The sequence below is a fragment of the Alosa sapidissima genome, chromosome 16 (assembly GCF_018492685.1).
Source record: "Alosa sapidissima isolate fAloSap1 chromosome 16, fAloSap1.pri, whole genome shotgun sequence".
In the NCBI taxonomy this organism is placed as follows: Eukaryota; Metazoa; Chordata; class Actinopteri; order Clupeiformes; family Clupeidae; genus Alosa; species Alosa sapidissima.
In genome coordinates this window covers 29,097,787-29,116,324 of record NC_055972.1, presented here as the reverse complement: position 1 = coordinate 29,116,324, position 18,538 = coordinate 29,097,787, and the positions used below count along the sequence as shown (strand labels likewise).

The window sequence follows — 18,538 nt, the reverse complement described above, 5'->3', positions numbered from 1 at the left end:
TGAAAAAAAAAAAAAACGTTTCTGCCCAGTTTAAGACTTGATTCATTTTCCTCATAGAGAAGAAGCGCGCAGCATGTGCTAGGCATTCTTCAGTAATTGTTTGCTGGCATGGTGTGCGGCGTCAGTTAATTGGGTTAGCCAAGCATCTGAATCATTACACAATCTGAGCCAGCCTCAAGGTGAAGTGCGGTCCTCGCTGACCCTAATTGGCAGACTGCTGTTCGTTTTTCAGAGAGCGCACCAAATCCTCCTGTTTAAATTAACAGAACAGCACTTCAGAAGGGTTTTCGGAGCAGAGGAGCTTGCTCGCTAAGCTCCCAAAGGTGTTAGGTGTCTAAAAGTTAGGATCCCACTTGTGCACATGTACAAATAAAGTTTCTTTTTTGTGTGTGTGTTTTTAAGTGTTTTCTTTCTCTCTACAGGACTGGGCTGCAAACAATGAAACAAGAGGTCAAATTGAAGATACAGTCCTGTATGGATACTACAGTAAGTGGGTTTTGTTGCGTAAGATGCTTCACGTCAGGGGAGCCAGCATAGAACATCTCAATCATTTTTGTTTGATATTATGTAATATTAATTAGATCTTTCATGAAAGGTATGAAAAGTACTTGTTTTCCTTTGATTATATAAATCCATATACCCATGTATAATATAAACCAATGTTCTGGGTTATGTGTGTGTCAGATATCTGATCTCTTAGTCACATTTGTCTTTGCAGTGACCTGCCAGTAGCTTTAGATACCAGCGGTCATTAGCTGTTGTTTGCCGTAAAGTTAATGGAGGTTTTTATTAGTGGGAGACCTTGTGGCAGTTCTTAAGTTAAGTGATTGCGCTCTTCAGGGTCAAAGGGTCATCCTGTCAGAGGCAATACAACAGTGAAACTGTCCACTTGTCCATGGCTCTCACAGAAGCGGAAGTAAACACGCACACGCACACACACGCACACGCACACACATACACACACATATGCATGCACACACACATGCACACGCGCACACATGCATGCACACACGCACACAATCCCACTCAGTCAGTAATATACTCACAATGCTAACACACACACACTCACTTACACTCAAACAAATGATCCCAAATTCTGATTGGTTAATAGGAATTTATATAATGCTTTCATCTCTGATTGTTTGTGTACAGTTCACTTATTTACAAGTGGAATTTCATAAACATCACATCTGCATTACCTGGATCGCTATATTGTTGAGTTATTTTTCGTACCATCAAACCGCTGTATGGGTGGTGCAGAAGAGAGCCATCTAAACCTATTGGCCATTGTGGAGGGTTGCTGTGCGAACCCTCAAAATCACCAACAGAGGCATCCCACAGATTGGCTAATGGGTATTATTAAAATAAATGTCAAGCCCACACTTGTGATCCATTTGGTGTATTATCGTTGAGGATTGTTTCATTGCCGGCATGAAGCCCCCTTTAGCTACTCTCCCATGGCTTCAGTCCACACACACACACACACACACACACACACACACACACACACACACACACTTTCACTTCCTCCTCTTTTTCTTCTTTTTCCCCCTTAATTTTTGGTAAATTGAGTCACGTCACAGACGTTTGATCATCAGCCATTAGAGTTGTGCAGCAGCTGCCGGCCCAACAGCCTGTCAGAGCCTGTGTGCGGGGACGTCTGTTTAGGAATGCCAAGCTCATGGGAGACAATCTGTCTCCCGGCTAAAAACCCAGCCAGTCCAAGGCGCTTCATTCTGTCGGGGAAATTGCATGATGGCATTAGCCGTGACAGTGCAGGTAGGGTCCATGCTATCCTGCCATCGAGCCTCTGCCGCTTTGTCCTTCAGAGGAGCAAATATGATTTTGTGGCCACAATTGATTTTGTGGGTTTCTGTCAAATAAGTCCTGGGGAAAGTGCCCTTAAAGCAAACTTTATCTGAGGGAGACTTTTAAAGGCACAGTCATGCAGCCGTGACTCCTGGTATTTGTTGTTTTATTAATGCACAGACGCTCCACCGCCTTCCTGAAGGGAAAATGATGCTACTTTATGAATTTGTCTTTTTATTGGAATGGCTTTCTCAGTCTTTATCCCTTTAATGTCCTCTGTGAGTGGAAGTCTTCAGTCTTCATTTATAATCTTAATTTCATACATTTCGTAAAAAAATAAATCGGTTTTAGTGCTTTCATGGGTTAGTTGAGTTGTTGTTAGTTAGTTGTTAGTTGGGTTAGTCCCTTGAGCCGTGGATCTGCCCAAGGTTTCTTCCTTAGTAAGGGAGTTTTTCCTTGCCCCTGTTGCTCTTGGGTGCTCCTTGTTGGTGCCCCCCCCTCCCCTAATCCCAATCCTCCCCCACCTTTCTTATGCAGCCCTTGCCACTTAATCTACTAAACCCCTCTTCTACTGCACTTTTTACCCCCCCCCCCCATTACTATATGCATGTGACAATAAACTTCCTTGTATCCTTGTATGATTAATGCCACGGAATAGTATGTTGCTAAATATTTAAGACATGATGATGATACACTCTGTAAGGTGTTTAACTTCTAAAAAGAAATATGTGGGGCTTGTGATGGGATAAGTGTTTTGTTTGTGTTGGTGATTTCTACTAAATAGCTCAGTTTGTAATCGCCAGTATGCTAAAGAATATCATATGCTAACAAAAATGTGTGTACATGTCTGTCAACAATAATGTCAGAATTCTTTCTTTTTGGTAAATGACAACGCACACCTTGCTCGCCCAAATAGCAATGTCGTGTTGGAGTATAGGGAGCCTGGTTCTCATACTCCCAGGGCAGAAGAGGCCTAGTTATTCAAGTGGCAGAATCACACATTTTACTTTAGCCATGTGCAGCGATTGGGTACGATGAGAAAATTCATCAGAACATCTTCATTTCCTGTTTTCCCATCATCTCCATTGCTCACTGTTTGAGTTTCGTGTTATTTTTTTGGCCTCTCCTCTAAGTTGAGATCCCTAAGGTCAACCCTGGGCCTCTTAATGTTTATACTTTGCCATTATTTTTCAAAAAATCTTGTATACATTAGCATGGCAGACCAGTTACGACATGGATAATGTCTGCTCAGTGCGCCCTGACGTATACACAGATGTCAGATGTGGTATGTGTGCAGAATCACTGCGCTTTTTCTGATCATTAATGGCGAAGACTTTTCACACTTGTGTGCAAATCGGTTCAAGGTGCCGATGGCACAGGAGCAAAACAAAATCAGAGCCTAACACCTCTTCTCCAGATTGTGAGAACGGCCATCCTCCTTGACGTGAATGGTGTGGGAGTGTGACAAGAAATACATTTGTCAATAATCAGCCCTGTCTGTAAACCCAAACATTATTTGTTAAGCACAATGTTGTTGAATTCCTGAATAGGTCTGTCAGAACTCCAGACAAACACACACTTTCACTCTTAGTGTTTCTGCTGATGTGCTGTACCACATGGGGAGTTGACCTGTTGATGTACTATTTTACTCGGAGAGATGACCTTGGGTCTTTAGCAGTGTACTGGAAATATATATCCACTTTCATGGAGGTGATGGTCAACCAAGCAAGAGTTGTTGTTCCTTCCACCTGGCTACAAGTGAAGCCAGAGGGTTCATTGCGTGCGTTTGTGTATGTATGTGTATATGTGTGTGTGTGTGTGCGTGTGTGCGTGTGTGTGTGCGTGCGTGTGTGCGTGTGTGCGTGTGTGCGTGCGTGCGTGCGTGCGTGCGTGCGTGCGTGCGTGCGTGCGTGCGTGCGCGCGTGCGCCTGTATGTATGTGTGCAGTGTGTTCTGGTGTAGAAGAGCAGGGGGAGAGGGAAGCATCACTGGAGAGAAGATAAGGAAGTAAAGTGTGCTTTGTATGCCGCATGTGCTCTCTGGGGGGCTTAGGGCTAGCCGAGGGAGAGGAAGCGACGGCGCTCAAACAACTGGAGAGTGTGAAGAAGACCTTGAGCAGTGGCCCCCCCCCCACGCACACACACACACACACACCATCCCTGCCGTCTTAAAGAGGTGGATGAAGGAGTTGGAAGGATGATGATGGCACAGAGGGGGTGACATTTCCTCGCCTGTGGCAGGCAGGGCTTGTGATCATGGCTCAGGGACCGCTAACGCAGGACTGATCCGCTCGCTGCCTGTTACTGTGGAAATAGCCACTGGCTCTGAGAGAAAAAAAAAAATCACGTTTGCGAGCTGGCTGGGTCTGTGTGAGGGGCCGATTTACATCTACCGTGCTACATCTTTAGTGCAGTTTTTGTTGTTGTTTGTTTTGCATACAGTACGCTGATGCAGGCTTTGTTTTTTTCTTTGTTTTGTTTGCTTTAGTGTTCTTGATAACATAATGTCTGTCATCCTTTTATTTGCTGTCTTCCGCTCTCGCCTCATCCCGCTTCTCTCAGTGGGAGGAATATGAGCAGCTGTCTTCGTAAAATAAATATGAACGCGGCAGAAGTGCAGCTTGGTTCAGGAGAGAGAGAGAGAGAGAGAGAGAGAGAGAGAGAGAGAGAGAGAGAGGAAAAGTGTCTTTAGCGCTGAAAGTCACCTTGTGCCAGATTGATGTTTTGCAATGCCTCTCAGCCTAATCAATCAAGCCTTTGTAATATTTTGCCATTCATTTAAAACTGCAATGCCATGCCACAGGGCTACAGAGTTAGTTAGCTACTTAACTGCCACAGGTATGGCTGTTTAGGAGCTCCAACCATGCTGCCATTAAGATGGCAGGGATCTCATGAAGCATTCAGGACTGTATCACAGGATGGTTCCATTCCATTTCTGTTTCCTCTTTTCCACTCCTGACCAAGTGCTTTTGGGACATTCCATGCCTTGTGCTTTTGCCATTGCTCTCTCCTACACTCCCATACACAGTTCATGTTTAGACAATCTACGGTCATTGATCAGCTGTTGTTGTTTTCTGTCACATCCTCGCGCCACTTGTGCAATGCAGTTCTTTTCCTCTGGCCAGTAGGTGGAGATCAAGCTCCATTCAGTACAATCGGTGTCTGATGCAGCTTCGAGAACACACGAGAGTCTTACGGCCCCCCAACATAACAGTCCATTCAGAAGCAGCAATGGACAAGCCCTTCCCATCTTCCTCTTTACAAAAGCAATCATTTCAGTGCTGACAGGGAGATTATCTCTTGTATTGCGTAATTTCCATATGATGCCAGTGGATCTTTTTTCTGTGGTGATCATCATTAACAAACAAGATTGTGGCACACATGGGAGGCGCTATGGCGCAACTGGCTCATCACGCTCATATGCGGGTCCAAGTGCCCACGGGGACCTGGGTTTGAGTTCGACCCTGGTCATTTCCCGATCCTATCCCATCTCTCTCTCTTCCACTTACCTCCTGACTGACTCTTCACTGTCCTATCATAATAAAGGCAAAAAATATACTAAAAAAAAGATTGTGGCAAACATTTAATATGCAACCTTATTCCCTTTTGTCATAGCCGCCCACTACCAAGAACTTGGAGTTCATTCTTAATCTGTTTTAATGATAGGATAATTTGTCAATTACCCAATAATGTATGTGGAGAATCTGCCATAGACTGATATCTTGTTCACTCCTGAAAATGTAATATACCTGATGCTAATAAGCCTTGTTGGCCTTGCTGCTTTGGCTGCTTTGGCATGTAAAACACAGATGAGTTGTTGTGTTCGTAGCCTCTTCTGAAGACTTGCCACAGAGCCACTTCAGTGTGTGATTGAGCTCTTATGAAAAGATGAGCGCGCATCACATAATGTTGAGCCAGCTTCAGCATGTTTACCCATCTCTCAACTTCCAGAAGCCACAATGGCACAGATATCAAGCAGGATGGCAATGCCCGCAGATTTGACCATTTTTACAAATTGGCCAGGGTATGAGGTGTGCACTTTTGCCTCTTTTTGCCCTCCCTGTGCTAGTCGCCTTATTTACAGGGGGTGATGGATGTGTCCAAAATAGCTTAGCCCCAATCTCAGATGAACTGTAATCTTTTGAAAGCCTCTCTCAATGTGAGGCATCCTTTAAATTTCTACATCTGCTCTCTCGGCTCTGCACTTCAAAGCTGCGATGCTTAGACCCCTGGAGCAACAGGGCAAAATACCCCTGAGCCTTCTAAATAAATCATTGGATTTCGTTATGCTTTTTCCCCCCTCCAGTTTCTTTCGGTGTCTGTGTGTGTGTGTGTGTGTGTGTGTGTGTGTGTGTGTGTGTGTGTGTGTGGTGGGGGGGGGGGGGGGGGGGGGTTGAGGTGGACAGGGGGGGAAAGGGTAGAGGGATGAATCCACTTGATCAACAAACTGCGAGCATACATTTTTGCGGGGCTTTCTCTGCTCTGCACTGTGCGCATGTGTGTGAGTGATTACAAATGGAAAGTGCTGGTCTTGGTAGGGGCTGCTTGGCTGAGAACCCTGACAGATTGCACGTCTATTGGAACAGGCAGATGTGTTGGTGCAAGGTCCTTGAACTCACCGAGATATAAGTGCTCAGGTCTAATACCGGGAACACTGTGTATGACTCGCGTCGGTTGCTCCTTGGATTATTCTCAACCCCAATCCCTGAGAAATCCATCCTTGAAAGTAGAGATTTTCAATGATCAAGAATCATGGTGTTTTGAACACAAATGGATTGTGGGTAAATCTCCCAACGTCTAGTGTTCAGGAAATTGTCAGAGATTAACCTTGTAGGTTAAGTAATTAAAGAGAATATATATTTCTGTTCGGTTGGCCCAATTCCAAGCTCTCCTTCCCAGTGTCCATTTAATGTAGTGTCCCTTTCAAGTGGACAGCGCGGCCTTGAAGTTTGGCCGTAAGACGGAAGGTGAAATGGGGAGAGATCCTTAAACGGTATGAGTAGTCCTCTTATGCCAGCTCTCCTTTTTGTCTGGCCACAGCTCCTCTTAGAAAGGATTGTCTTTCTTTTGCGTCATATCCTGCGAGGGAGAATGTTTTTCAAACTTCTTGGAAAAACCACAGACGCAATCTGTGGTTAACTGCAATGAACTTGTTTTGCTTTCTTTGTAGACCGTCGGAAGGGTTTTGAACATTTTATGTACTCAAATGTAATAATCATCCCTTCCATGTAAGGTTTTGATTCAACCTTTTTGTCCTCACAGCTCATTCATTCCCAGCTTGTTGGTAAGAAAGGCTAGATGTGAGATACAGGTATGGTTGGCTAGGAATCCGCAAGGTTTGTGGTTGTGATGCTGGACCTGCAGTGCTTTATTTATAATAGAAGGTGTCTACTATATTATTAGTAGTATTCTCATAAGTGCATATCATCTCTATATAGCAGTATATTAACCTAGGGTTATAGGGTGCTAAAGGCATGTGCGACATTAGATACGTATTGTCTAGATTTGACACCATTTTGGAATAAAGCTTACTTGCTCACACTGCCATAAAGCAAAGCTACTGAAGTGTCTAATGACAGAAACAAACTCAAGATGAGCCCCCTGTCTGGTTATTCTGATGGGACTCACCATGCACCAGGCCTACTCAATCAGCTTGTCCCACACATCCCTGCAATCAGTGGCATCGCCTCTTCAGGCCCATCATAACACCAGCAGGGCCTGGGATTTGTTTCTTAGTTAATGTGATATTGACTTTAACTCCAGTGCAGTCATAAGCGTGAAGGTGTGGCCCAGTGGGAGTCCGACTGTGGCTTCTCATCATCAGTATTCCTGTGACGCGCGTCGGCAGGACGACAGGGCCCCAGGGGTCATGAGGCGAGAATCCAATACAACGGCAAATGATCACCCACCCTGATTTGTAATCCGAGGGGCCCTGTGCAGGCCAAGAGGGTAATGTTCCTATAGCGGAGGATTCTGCTAATTTACAACCTTGTGACAATCAATCGCAAGTTTGGCCCGGCTTCCCACCTTGGCCAGAAGAAAAAGGGAGAGGGAGAGAGAGCAGAGGAACAAGCCACGAGACGCGTATGGTGTACTGTGTTTATACTACAGCAGACAGGGTTTGTGTGGTCCTTGTAGTAGTAGTTTTTCTTGTTTGCCATGAAGTGGAATTATTTTCCTAGTCTGTCGAGCCAGATTTAAGCACCCGCCAGGTATCTCACTATTGTCCATTTCTCCTCAGTCTTTGTGCATGTTTTGTGAAATATGGTGGGCTTTTCTTACAGTGTCTCATGTAACAACAAAATGCCCTCTATGGATCTCCCCACTGTAAAACACAGTGTATTTGATAAATAGTGTGGCTTTGTCAAATAGAACATACATACACAAGCTAGACATTTGTCGTGGTCTTCAGATGTGTATGGAATGACACAGCAGTTGGACTCTGGAACCTGCTATAGTTTCCCAAGAAACCATTTTCTATCTTCCTCTGTGTGAAGCGAAGAGACGAGATAACCTGGACAGCATGGCTGAGCTGGAAGGGGGAAAAAAACCACATAGCTAAGATGGGATTCAGTTGAAAAGACTCTCTTACCAGCACCAACAAAGTGTTTCCCCAGACAGATTAATGTCTCATCCCCACCGGCCCACCCGCAAACTCCTATCACCAGCACCACCACCACCACTCTGCTGCCAGTTTGTGGGAAATGAGAGAGGGGGGCCCACAGAAGCAGCAGGCTCTGAGATTTCCTCCAGCTCCCAAGTCCTTTGTCACAGACACTCCCATTTCTCTCAGTCGCTCGGTCACTCGCTTCCTGTCTCCCCCCCCCCCCCCTCGCCCCATCCCATGACATTTCATTTTTACATTCTTGCCGCCTGGAAGGACAGGAGTCGCGCCATCAGTGCCCTTGCGGCGGGCCGCCTCCTTGTTCGGGACACAGGCAGAATGCTTCCCATCGTTCCTGACCTTCAGGACTCTGTTGTGCGTGTGCATGTGCGTGTGTGTGTGTGACCATAGTCCCAGGTTTCGGTCATAGGTTTGAAATGATTTAGGGCAAACCCTGTTGTGCCCAGCATCCCCTGCAGTGCTTTGACCTCTGCTGGTCTTTGACAGCCTCTGCTGTGCTTACGGCCTCTGCTCACCCTCTGTGCTTCTGTAAGTCTCCCTGCTCACCCGCACGGGCCTCTGTGGTTCTGTAAGTCTCCCTGTAAGTCTCCCTGCTCACCCGCACGGGCCTCTGTGGTTCTGTAAGTCTCTCAGCTTGTAGGCAGTGCCCATTGTTCTTCTAACCCACTGAAGCTCATGTGAGTGTGTTCTGGAGTGCATGTAACTCACAGGTACAGCATTTTGGTGTGAAAACCATGTAGTTGTACCATACTTGGCAGCATTCCTCTAACACAGCAAATACGTGAAATGTCAGGAGTCATCATGACAATGTTGCTTCAATAGTACAGTAGATCAGTGAATTGGTCTAAAATGGCATATTCATTCCTTCTGCTCTAGTCTTAGCACTGTGCATGCATCTTTTTTGTTTGATATAAAGTACGAATCATGCTTGGCCATGGTCTGGATAGTTTGTCTTTTTAGCTTATGCTCTGGTAGTCCTTTGTGGCTCACACTGGCCTACCTCGTCTTGCCTGGACCGAGGTGTGTGTGTGTGTGTGTGTGTGTGTGTGTGTGTGTGTGTGTGTGTGTGTGTGTGTGTGTGTGTGTGTGTGTGTGTGTGTGTGTGTGTGTGTGTGTGTGTGTGTGTGTGTGTGTGTGTGTGTGTGTGTGTGTGTGTGTGTGTGTGTGTGTGTGTGTGTGTAAAAGGGCTCCAATCTTAGCGGATGGCCTAGGTTGGCTGTTGAATTATTTAGCTTCCTTCTTGCTTCCCATCAGGGGGATTAATATTCTAAACTTCTCCTTCCTGGTCAGGTGCTTTTTTTCCCTGGCATTGGATCTGGTTTGAGAGTAATGGATGGTCTGCGCTAATGCAACGGCTGCCTGGTCCCTCAATGTGTTAATATTCATGGTGTTATGATTAATATGACCCATTGGTTTGCGCTACGAACATATGTGCCAGGAGGAGCAGCTCTGTGTGGGCCTCGGTCTCATTTGTTATACTTCAAGAGCCAGTTCCCCCAAGCCTCCTCTCCACAGAGCTGTTAAGGGCGGCGCTCGCAAACACACAAACACCTGAGCGGAGCATTTAGCGCTATTTTATCGAGGCAAAAACGTCCTCTGCCACGGTTTCTTTCCCCCCCTCGCTGATAAATAAAGCGGTTTTCTGATGTCATGAGGCGCATCTTCTCACCTCTAAAAACGTGCCCAAGGACGACTGACCGCATTCGCGGGTCCTCCGTTTTGTTTCTTTGTTTTCTTTTTTTCTTTTTCGTGTCAGCCCTTTGTGTTCTGCCGTAGGGCTTTCTTCATGAGAGGCATCTCATGTCATCATATCTTCGTGCGAGGACAGATAATCAAGACTAATTATGGATCATCAGTCATTACTTTTAACGCCATGCCACTTCAGCCAATGAATGAGTTTTCTAATAAAGAAGCTCTACCGTTGCAATGAATTAATGAACATAACCAATTGGAACTCGAAGTCTGGCTGTGAAAAAAAAGATGTCTTTTTTTCCCTCTTCTCTTCGCTGCGTCCATTTGTCTCCATCATTTTTCTTTTCGAGGAGGGATTAATGAGTTACTAGCTGGCCGCTCTTCGTCACAAGTAGCTTTACATATTTGAAAAGCTCCTTGCATCGCGTCGAGACACAAGACCCAGTTCTTGTCTGTCGTGGAGGTTGTGAGCCTTGTTTAGCCCCTTGCATTCTGAATGGCGCTAATGAATCACGTTATCACCTCGAGGAAGTGCTAAGCCTAACGCCGCGCCACTCCCAGAGTAGCTTTTCCTCCCAACGTGTTTCCACAGTGGTTATTTTGGGGGTTTACTGTGGCTGTCTATAGAGACATCCATTAGCTGTAGATAGCGAAGCCCTCCCGCTGCTTTAAAATAGATTCCCCTGTACCCCACCCCACCCCACCCCACCCCACCCTTCCTCTAGAGTGTCTGCACCCTCCCCCTCCCCTCCCCACCATGAATTTCTAATGCCACACAGTGTTAGCATCCTGTCTAATAGACAATGCTTGCACAAGAGCATCCAAACAAACACAGCCCTCTGTAACTGTCCCTGGAGGATGGAGGGAGAGAGAGAGAGCAAGAAAGAAAGAAAGAGAGAGAGAGAGTGAGTGAGTGGGTGTTAAGGCAGAGGAGATAGAGGAGAGAGCAGGGTGGGTGAGTGGATGGAGGTGGCTATGGGGGTGTGGGTGGGTTGGATGAGCTCGCCGAGTGCTCTCTACACACACAGCGCACTGAAGAGAAGATGCAACAGTGAGATGCCAGCAAGAACAAAGGCTCTTATTTCTGGGGCTGCTGCTGTTCAAGCAGACAACCACTGGTGGAGTGAGGATCCCCCCCCCCCCCCCCCCCGCCCGCCCCCCCCCCCGCCCAAACAATACATACGGCATTTTTAATGGCTTAATGCCCCCATTAAGATGACATGGCACACCAACCAAACACACTGGTCTCTCACTTGCCAGATAATATATACCAAAGCACATTTAGTGTGATGTAACATTAGCGAGAGTTCTGTATCATTTTGTATGGTTCGTCTCAGGTGTATGGTTGTCGTCTACTTTCCTGAGTTACTTACTGTATGTGTTCAAAGACATACTGCTTTCACTTCAGAAAGAGACCTTGCCTTTATCACTTTGTAATATCTTGGCTTGATTTTAAATGGGACCAAATGGCTTTTTTGGAGTTGAAAACCGTTCACGATCACCTGTGCATTTTCATAGAAGTAAATATCTTTTCATGCTGCTGTTGATTGATGTCACACTTGGCAGATTGCAGGTCCAGCTCCTCAGAACAGAGAGGTATGAAGTGCTGTGGGCACAAGGGAGCGGCTCCCATTTCAATCATAAGGTATATTAAAGGAGCTCTGCTCCCCAGGGGGAGGGGGGCGCCGCAAGACGCTTTTGCCTTCTGTATCATTTTGACAGTTGCTGCTTGAGCACCATTAATCTTTCTCAGTTTCATGATTCTCCTGTGTTGTCCCTGAAGATGCTCCAGCAGGTGAGAGCTGTGGAAGACCTGTCCGCACTGACTCATACGAGCGCAGGGTGATGTCACGTGCTGCGGTGGAGGCTGCTGCAGCTCCATGTGCCATTCCTCACTCACAATATCTCATATCTCATCCCATCAGATAATATCATATCTGTTGTAATCATATCTGCAAGATTGCCTCCCAGTCCACATTGTTGTTGGTTTGAATGTGATGAGCTGTTGAAAGGGTGATGATGAACATCTTTCTCTCTCTCTCTCTCTCTCTCTCTCTCTCTCTCTCTCTCTCTCTCTCTAGCTCTCTACTCCATCACCCTCTTCTGTGTGTTCCTGTGGATCCCCTTCGTCTACTTCTACTATGAGGAGAAGGACGATGACAACATCAACAAGTGCTCGGTAAGCCTTTCATGGAGCGCATGTGTTCTGAATGACATCACTACGGGATAAAAAGAAACAGCAGTTTTGTTCCTTATGAAAATAGTCTATTTTAAGGTTAATCCCCCCCATAAACAAACACACACACACACACACACACACACACCTCGCACGTCACATCATTATCTGCAGTAGCCTCTAGTGTGGGAGATGATACTCTCTCCGAGCCTCCTCCCTCGGTTCGACATTCATGTGCCTTCTGAATGAGATAATGAAACATTTTCTCTAAAATAGAACTCCTAACGCGCAAGAGTGGGAACGAGATGGCCTGTTTGCTAAGAGATAACATTCAGCGAGACGACGAGACCTGACTCCATTTAAAGACAGCCATCGTAATAATATTACTCTGATTATAGAAATCCTAAAACCCCCTCAAATTCGCCACACTTTTAAATGGGCCTCCTACATAAAGAGGCAATGACTTAACTGAAGGGAGGTGCTCCTGGCCTCAACAAGATTTGTTTTTATTCCCTTTGCAGGATAGCTTGCAGAAATTTCAAATATTTGTCCCCAAGGACACCATAGTGATGTGGTGATAGCAGGGCGTTTTATTTCTCCTGCTGTTGATTTTTGAGCTGACAAAGGCACTTTCTCTCTCCCTCTGTGTGTGTGTGTGTGTGTGTGTGTGTGTGTTGAGGATCTCCTTTGAAACCGCAGGGCCTAGAGAAATAGACAATGTCTCTGTCAGTCCTGAACAGATACTGTGCTTTGCTTCCTCTCCCTGCTTGTTACACACACACTCTCTCTCTCTCTCTCTCTCTCTCTCTCTTTCACCCTTTTCTCTCTTTTTCTCTCTCTCTTTCACCCTGTTCTCTGTCACTGTCTCTCTCTCTCTCCCTCCTTCTTTCTCACTGTGACTCATTGTCCCCACTCAGGAGCTATTCTTCTGAATTGGTCTCCCTCTCACTTGCTCCATGTCTCCCATGCCTCTTTTTCTCTCTCTCTCCAGTCTCCATCCATCTCTCTGCCTCCAATCTTCCTGGCTGAATCATCCTGGCTCAATAAAGTGATATTGAGTGAATCAATGAGTGTTAACCCCCCCCCCCCGTCCTCTCTCTCTCTCTCTCTCTCACTCACTCACTCACTCACTCACTCACTCACTCACTCACTCACTCACTCACTCACTCACTCACTCACTCACTCACTCACTCACTCACTTTCTCACTCTTGCTCTTTCTCTACCCCCTTCCTCTCTGTAGAACCCCCCCCCCCCCCCCCACACACACACACACACGACACACCCACAAACAAGCCACCCACCCCTTTGTCCCCAGACGAACTTTGGTTTTATTAACAGCTGATTATGTACAGTGAGGTTTTCTCTCTTCATTACAGCAAGTGAAAAATGCGCTGAAGTACACAATTGGATTCGTCATCATCTGCGCGGCGTTGCTGCTAATTGGGTAAGTGTGAGGTTTCCAGGGCCCGTCCCTTCGTCCCCGTGCTGTGGGGAGACCCAGTATATGTCATTAAGCCCTGCTAATGAGATCCGGCCCCATGTCAGTTTAAAAGCCCACGCCCGTCCGCCAACCCACCTGTCCACACACCAACGCCAGTCCGCTCTGAAGCCCAACACAGGGCATGGCAGAGGACCTGGCTGGGTGGCTCAGTTCTCTCTCTCTCTCTCTCTCTCTCTCTCTCTCTCTCTCTCTCTCTCTCTCTCTCTCTCTCTCTCTCTCCCTCTCTCCCTCTCTGGGCCAGATTTTTTGCGAACATTGCATTATTAATGCGAATGTAGTGTTATCAGTGCCACAAAATGCCACATAGACTATGGCACATAGGCTACTCAAACTGCTTGTGCATGTAGGCTATGGATTGGTCAAATCTAGCAAGTAGGAGAGTTTAAGTGGATGATGTGAAAGTGAGAGTAAGACATTCGAAAGGCCAACGAAAGTTAAGGTTGCTTTGGATATAGTAGAAAGACGCAAAACTGGTGCTCTGAATAGCGGTTCTGTTGTCTTTGAAAGTTTCTCTTACTGACACATTTAAGAACCGCAATTTGGATTAACACTTTTACAAGGCGGAAATATTTCACCGCAAAACAGAAATGTGCTTTCATGGGCAGTGTTGGTACGTACAGGGGAATACTGTACCTAATTAGGCACATTTTACTCTCCTCCTCCCATCTTTTTACACAAAACTCCCACTTTACCCTGACCCTACTATTAATGCATATGCATGACACGGAAAAGTGCAAATGGCCATTATCAGCTCCTGCGACAGGCAGTCTGCGGTTTTACCCAAGTGTGGCCCCACGCCATGTTTTTATGTGCATGTGCAGAATTGACTTGAATGCAACAGTTTTTAACAAATTAGCACAGCGTGGTTATGATGCTAACCAAGTCAAGTCAAGTCAAGTCAAGTTTATTTATATAGCGCATTTCATACACAGAGGTCATTCAATGTGCTTTACATAAACAAAACCAAACAATAATAACAAATAAAAGCATAGAAGGGCAATATAGTCAAAGAATAGTTAAAAGGTAAAGATCATAATAAAAAGAAAACATAAAACACAAGGTAAAATCATTTAAAAATAAAGAATAATTAGTAAGCAAAAACAAAGGCAAAAGTAGTAAAAAAAGTAATAAAAGACACGGTAGAATAATTATCAAGGCAGATTCAGAATTTGTAACTCGGCATAGTTGCTCTTGGGTGCTCCTTGTTGGTGCCCCCCACCCAATCCCAATCCTCCCCCACCTTTTTTATGCAGCCCTTGCCACTTAATCTACTAAACCCCTCTTCTACTGCACTTTTTACCCCCCCCATTAATGCACAAATAGGCTGACACCAGACATAATTTCACTGCATTTCTTACTTCCAGTAACTATATGCATGTGACAATAAACTTCCTTGTATCCTTGTATCCTTGTTAGCAGAAAGCATCTGAGAACAGTTTGGTCTTAAGTCTAGATTTAAAACTGGCTACAGTTGGGGCCTTTTTGATGTCATCCGAAAGTTGGTTCCACAGCTGAGCTGCATAGCAGCTAAAAGCTGCTTCACCATGTTCTAATTGTAGGTTTTACTAGCAGGTTTTTCACCTGGGACCTGAGAGGACGAGAAGGTGTGTACTGCTGAAGCATGTCTGACAAGTATTTAGGTCCTGCTCCATTTACTGATTTATAAACAAGCAATAGTGCTTTAAAGTCAATTCTGTGACTTACTGGAAGCCAGTGCAAGGACTTAAGAATTGGAGTAATGTGGTCAGTTCTTTTAGTTTTTGTTAGAATCCTAGCTGCTGCATTTTGTATCACCTGAAGCTGTTTAATAGTCTTTTTAGGAAGGCCTGTGAACAGTCCATTGCAGTAATCAACCCTGCTGGAGATCAAGTCATGTTTTGACATCAGCCCTCTGAGTTTGGCAATATTTTTGAGGTGGTAAAAAGCTGATTTAGTTATCCCTTTCATGTGGCTGTTGAAATTTAGATCAATGTCAATTAATACACCAAGATTTTTAACAGTATCCTTTGCCTTCAACCCTTTTGTGTCAAGGAGAGTGGCAACCCTAAGTCTTTCCTCCTTTTTACCAAATATAATTACTTCAGTTTTTTCTTTGTTCAGCTGAAGAAAATTTTGAGACACCCAGGTGTTGATTTGTTCTATACACTGACACATAGATTCAAGAGGACCATAGTCGTTTGGTGATAGAGCTAAGTAAATTTGTGTGTCATCTGCATAGCTATGATATGAAATCAAATTATTTTGAATGAAGTGGGAGCATATCGAGGTTGAATAATAGTGGCCCCAAGATCGACCCCTGGGGAACACCACAGGTCAAGGACATTGGTGTTGAGGTACAGTTTCCGATGGCAACAAAGAAGCTCCTTTCTTGTAGATATGATTTTAGCCAGCTGATAACTATGCCTGTAAATCCAACCCAGTGTTCTAGTCTGTGTAGTAAAATATTGTGATCAACAGTGTCAAATGCTGCACTAAGGTCCAGTAGCACTAGGACTGATGTTTTACCTGAATCTGTGTTGAGGCGTATATGTCATTGGAAACTTTAATGAGAGCTGTTTCAGTGCTGTGATTTGCCCGAAAACCAGACTGAAAGTAATCAAAATACCCATTTGATGTTAGGAAGGTGGTTCATTGATTAAAGACTACTTTTTCAATAATGTTGCCAATAAAAGTTAGATTGGATATGGGCCTGTAATTGTTTAGCATAGAGGCATCCAGGTTATTCTTCTTGAGAAGTGGCTTTACAACAGCTGTTTTCAGTGACTTAGGAAAAGTGCCAGACAGCAGTGATACCGTATTTTCCGGACTATAAGTCACACTTTTTTTTCATAGTTTGGCTGGTCCTGCGACTCAGGTGCAACATATATATATTTATATATATGTTTTTTTCCTCTTCATGACACATTTTTTCACTGGTGCGACTTATACTCAGGTGCGACTTATAGTCCGGAAAATACGGTACATTTACAATTTGAAGGACATCCGCCGCTATGAGGTGAAAAACAGTTTTGAAGAAATTGGTAGGCAGAGTGTCTAAGACACATGTGGATGAGCTGAGATTCTGTACCGTTTTTTTCAAGTGTTTCGTAGTCTATCAAGCTGAACTCTGACATCAAGTTTAGTTTCCCTGTGTTTGTTGCTGGAAGTTCAGGTTGTTGAATTTGTAATTGAGCAGATATGTTGAATCTGATTTTGTCAATTTTACCTTTAAAAAAAGATGAGAACTCAGTGCATTTATTAGTTGAGAGAAGTTCAGGCACTAATTGTGAGGGGGGATTTGTTATTTATATGTTATATAACTTATCAATAGTTGAAAATAGAATATGAGTGTTATTTGAACTTCTATTGATAATGTTAGAAAAGAAAGACTGTCTTGCTTTGCATATTTCAGAGTTATATGTGCGGAGCATCTCTTTATGGATTTCATAGTGGATCTGAAGTTTGTATTTACGCCATTTTCTTTCAGTCTTCCTACACTCTCTTTTTAGAAGTTTAACTGCTGATATTTTGCCTCCATGGTGCTTTCTGTTTGTCCTTAACTTTCTTGAATTGCAATGGAGCAATGTCATCTATAATGTTTGCCATTTTTGCATTAAAGTGATCAAATAAGTCTTCAGAGTCTGACAGTTGACTTGACTTTAGTGAAAGTGCTTGCTCAAAGAGAGCACTTGTCTGATCATGTATGATTCTCCTTTTTACCATCATAGCTGTGTTTTGAGTGTGTGGGGACATAGACACATCAAAGAACACGCAGAAATGATCAGATAAGGCCAGGTCTTTAACAGCTGTAGAGATATCGAGACCCTTTGTGATAACAAGGTCGAGGGTATGGCCGAGAGAGTGTGTTGGCCCCTGTACATGCTGTGTTAGGGAGAATGTATCGATTAGTGCAATGAATTCCTTGGCATAATTGTTTTCAGGATTATCCACATGCAAGTTTAGATCCCCTGATATAATAAGACAGTCAAAATCTATGCAAACAACTGATAGCAGTTCATCAAGCTCTTCAAGAAAAACTTTAGCTGAATGTTTTGGAGGCCTGTAAATTGTCAGTAATAAAATCTGAGGAGAAGACTTAATGCATGCACACAGATATTCAAATGAAGTAAAGTCACCGAATGACGACTGATTGCACTGAAAAGACGTCTTGAAAATTGTGGCTATCCCCCCACCTCTTTTATTTGCTCTGGTAGCACTCAAGAAACTGAAGTTTGGGGGAGCTGATTCGATGAGAGTAGCAGCACTGTTTGCTTGATCTAACCATGTCTCAGTTAAAAGTAAAAAATCAAGGTTGTGTGTGCAAATTAGATCATAAATTAAGAATGATTTGTTTGAAAGAGATCTGATATTTAGGAGTGCTAGTTTTGCTGTAAGTGTTGGGGAAATATGATCCATGGGGGAAATCCGAGGTTGATGTGGTACGGGTAGGAGATTGGACTGGTTTACCCTATAAGCTCGATACATTTGTGTTCTATTTCTTGTCAATACAGGAATAGAAATAACCAGATTTAAGCACAATTTAGTACAACCTGGAAAATCATTGTGTGGTGGTCAGTGTTGATATTGTGGTGGGCCGCCACAAATAAGTCAATGTATGTGAAACACTGTTGGTGTGAAGGCAGGTGATAATCCGGGATCGTTGTACTTTATGAAGGATGTTTTATGGATTCATCTCCAGTGTTTTGCCTCTGTGTCGTATCCTGTTTCTAAAGCTCTTTATGTTCTAGGCACTGTTA

The 18,538-nt window shown here is 44.4% G+C and overlaps 1 protein-coding gene across 1 annotated transcript in view; it reads left to right on the top strand.

The window, feature by feature from the left end:
* lmbrd1 (LMBR1 domain containing 1) overlaps positions 1-18,538 on the top strand; it is an 88,662-nt gene that overhangs the window by 10,264 nt on the left and 59,860 nt on the right. Inside the window, exons 3-5 of the mRNA XM_042065648.1 lie at positions 423-486; positions 12,206-12,303; positions 13,678-13,745. Coding sequence (XP_041921582.1) covers positions 423-486; positions 12,206-12,303; positions 13,678-13,745 — 230 coding nt within the window. The remainder of the gene's footprint in view (positions 1-422; positions 487-12,205; positions 12,304-13,677; positions 13,746-18,538) is intronic.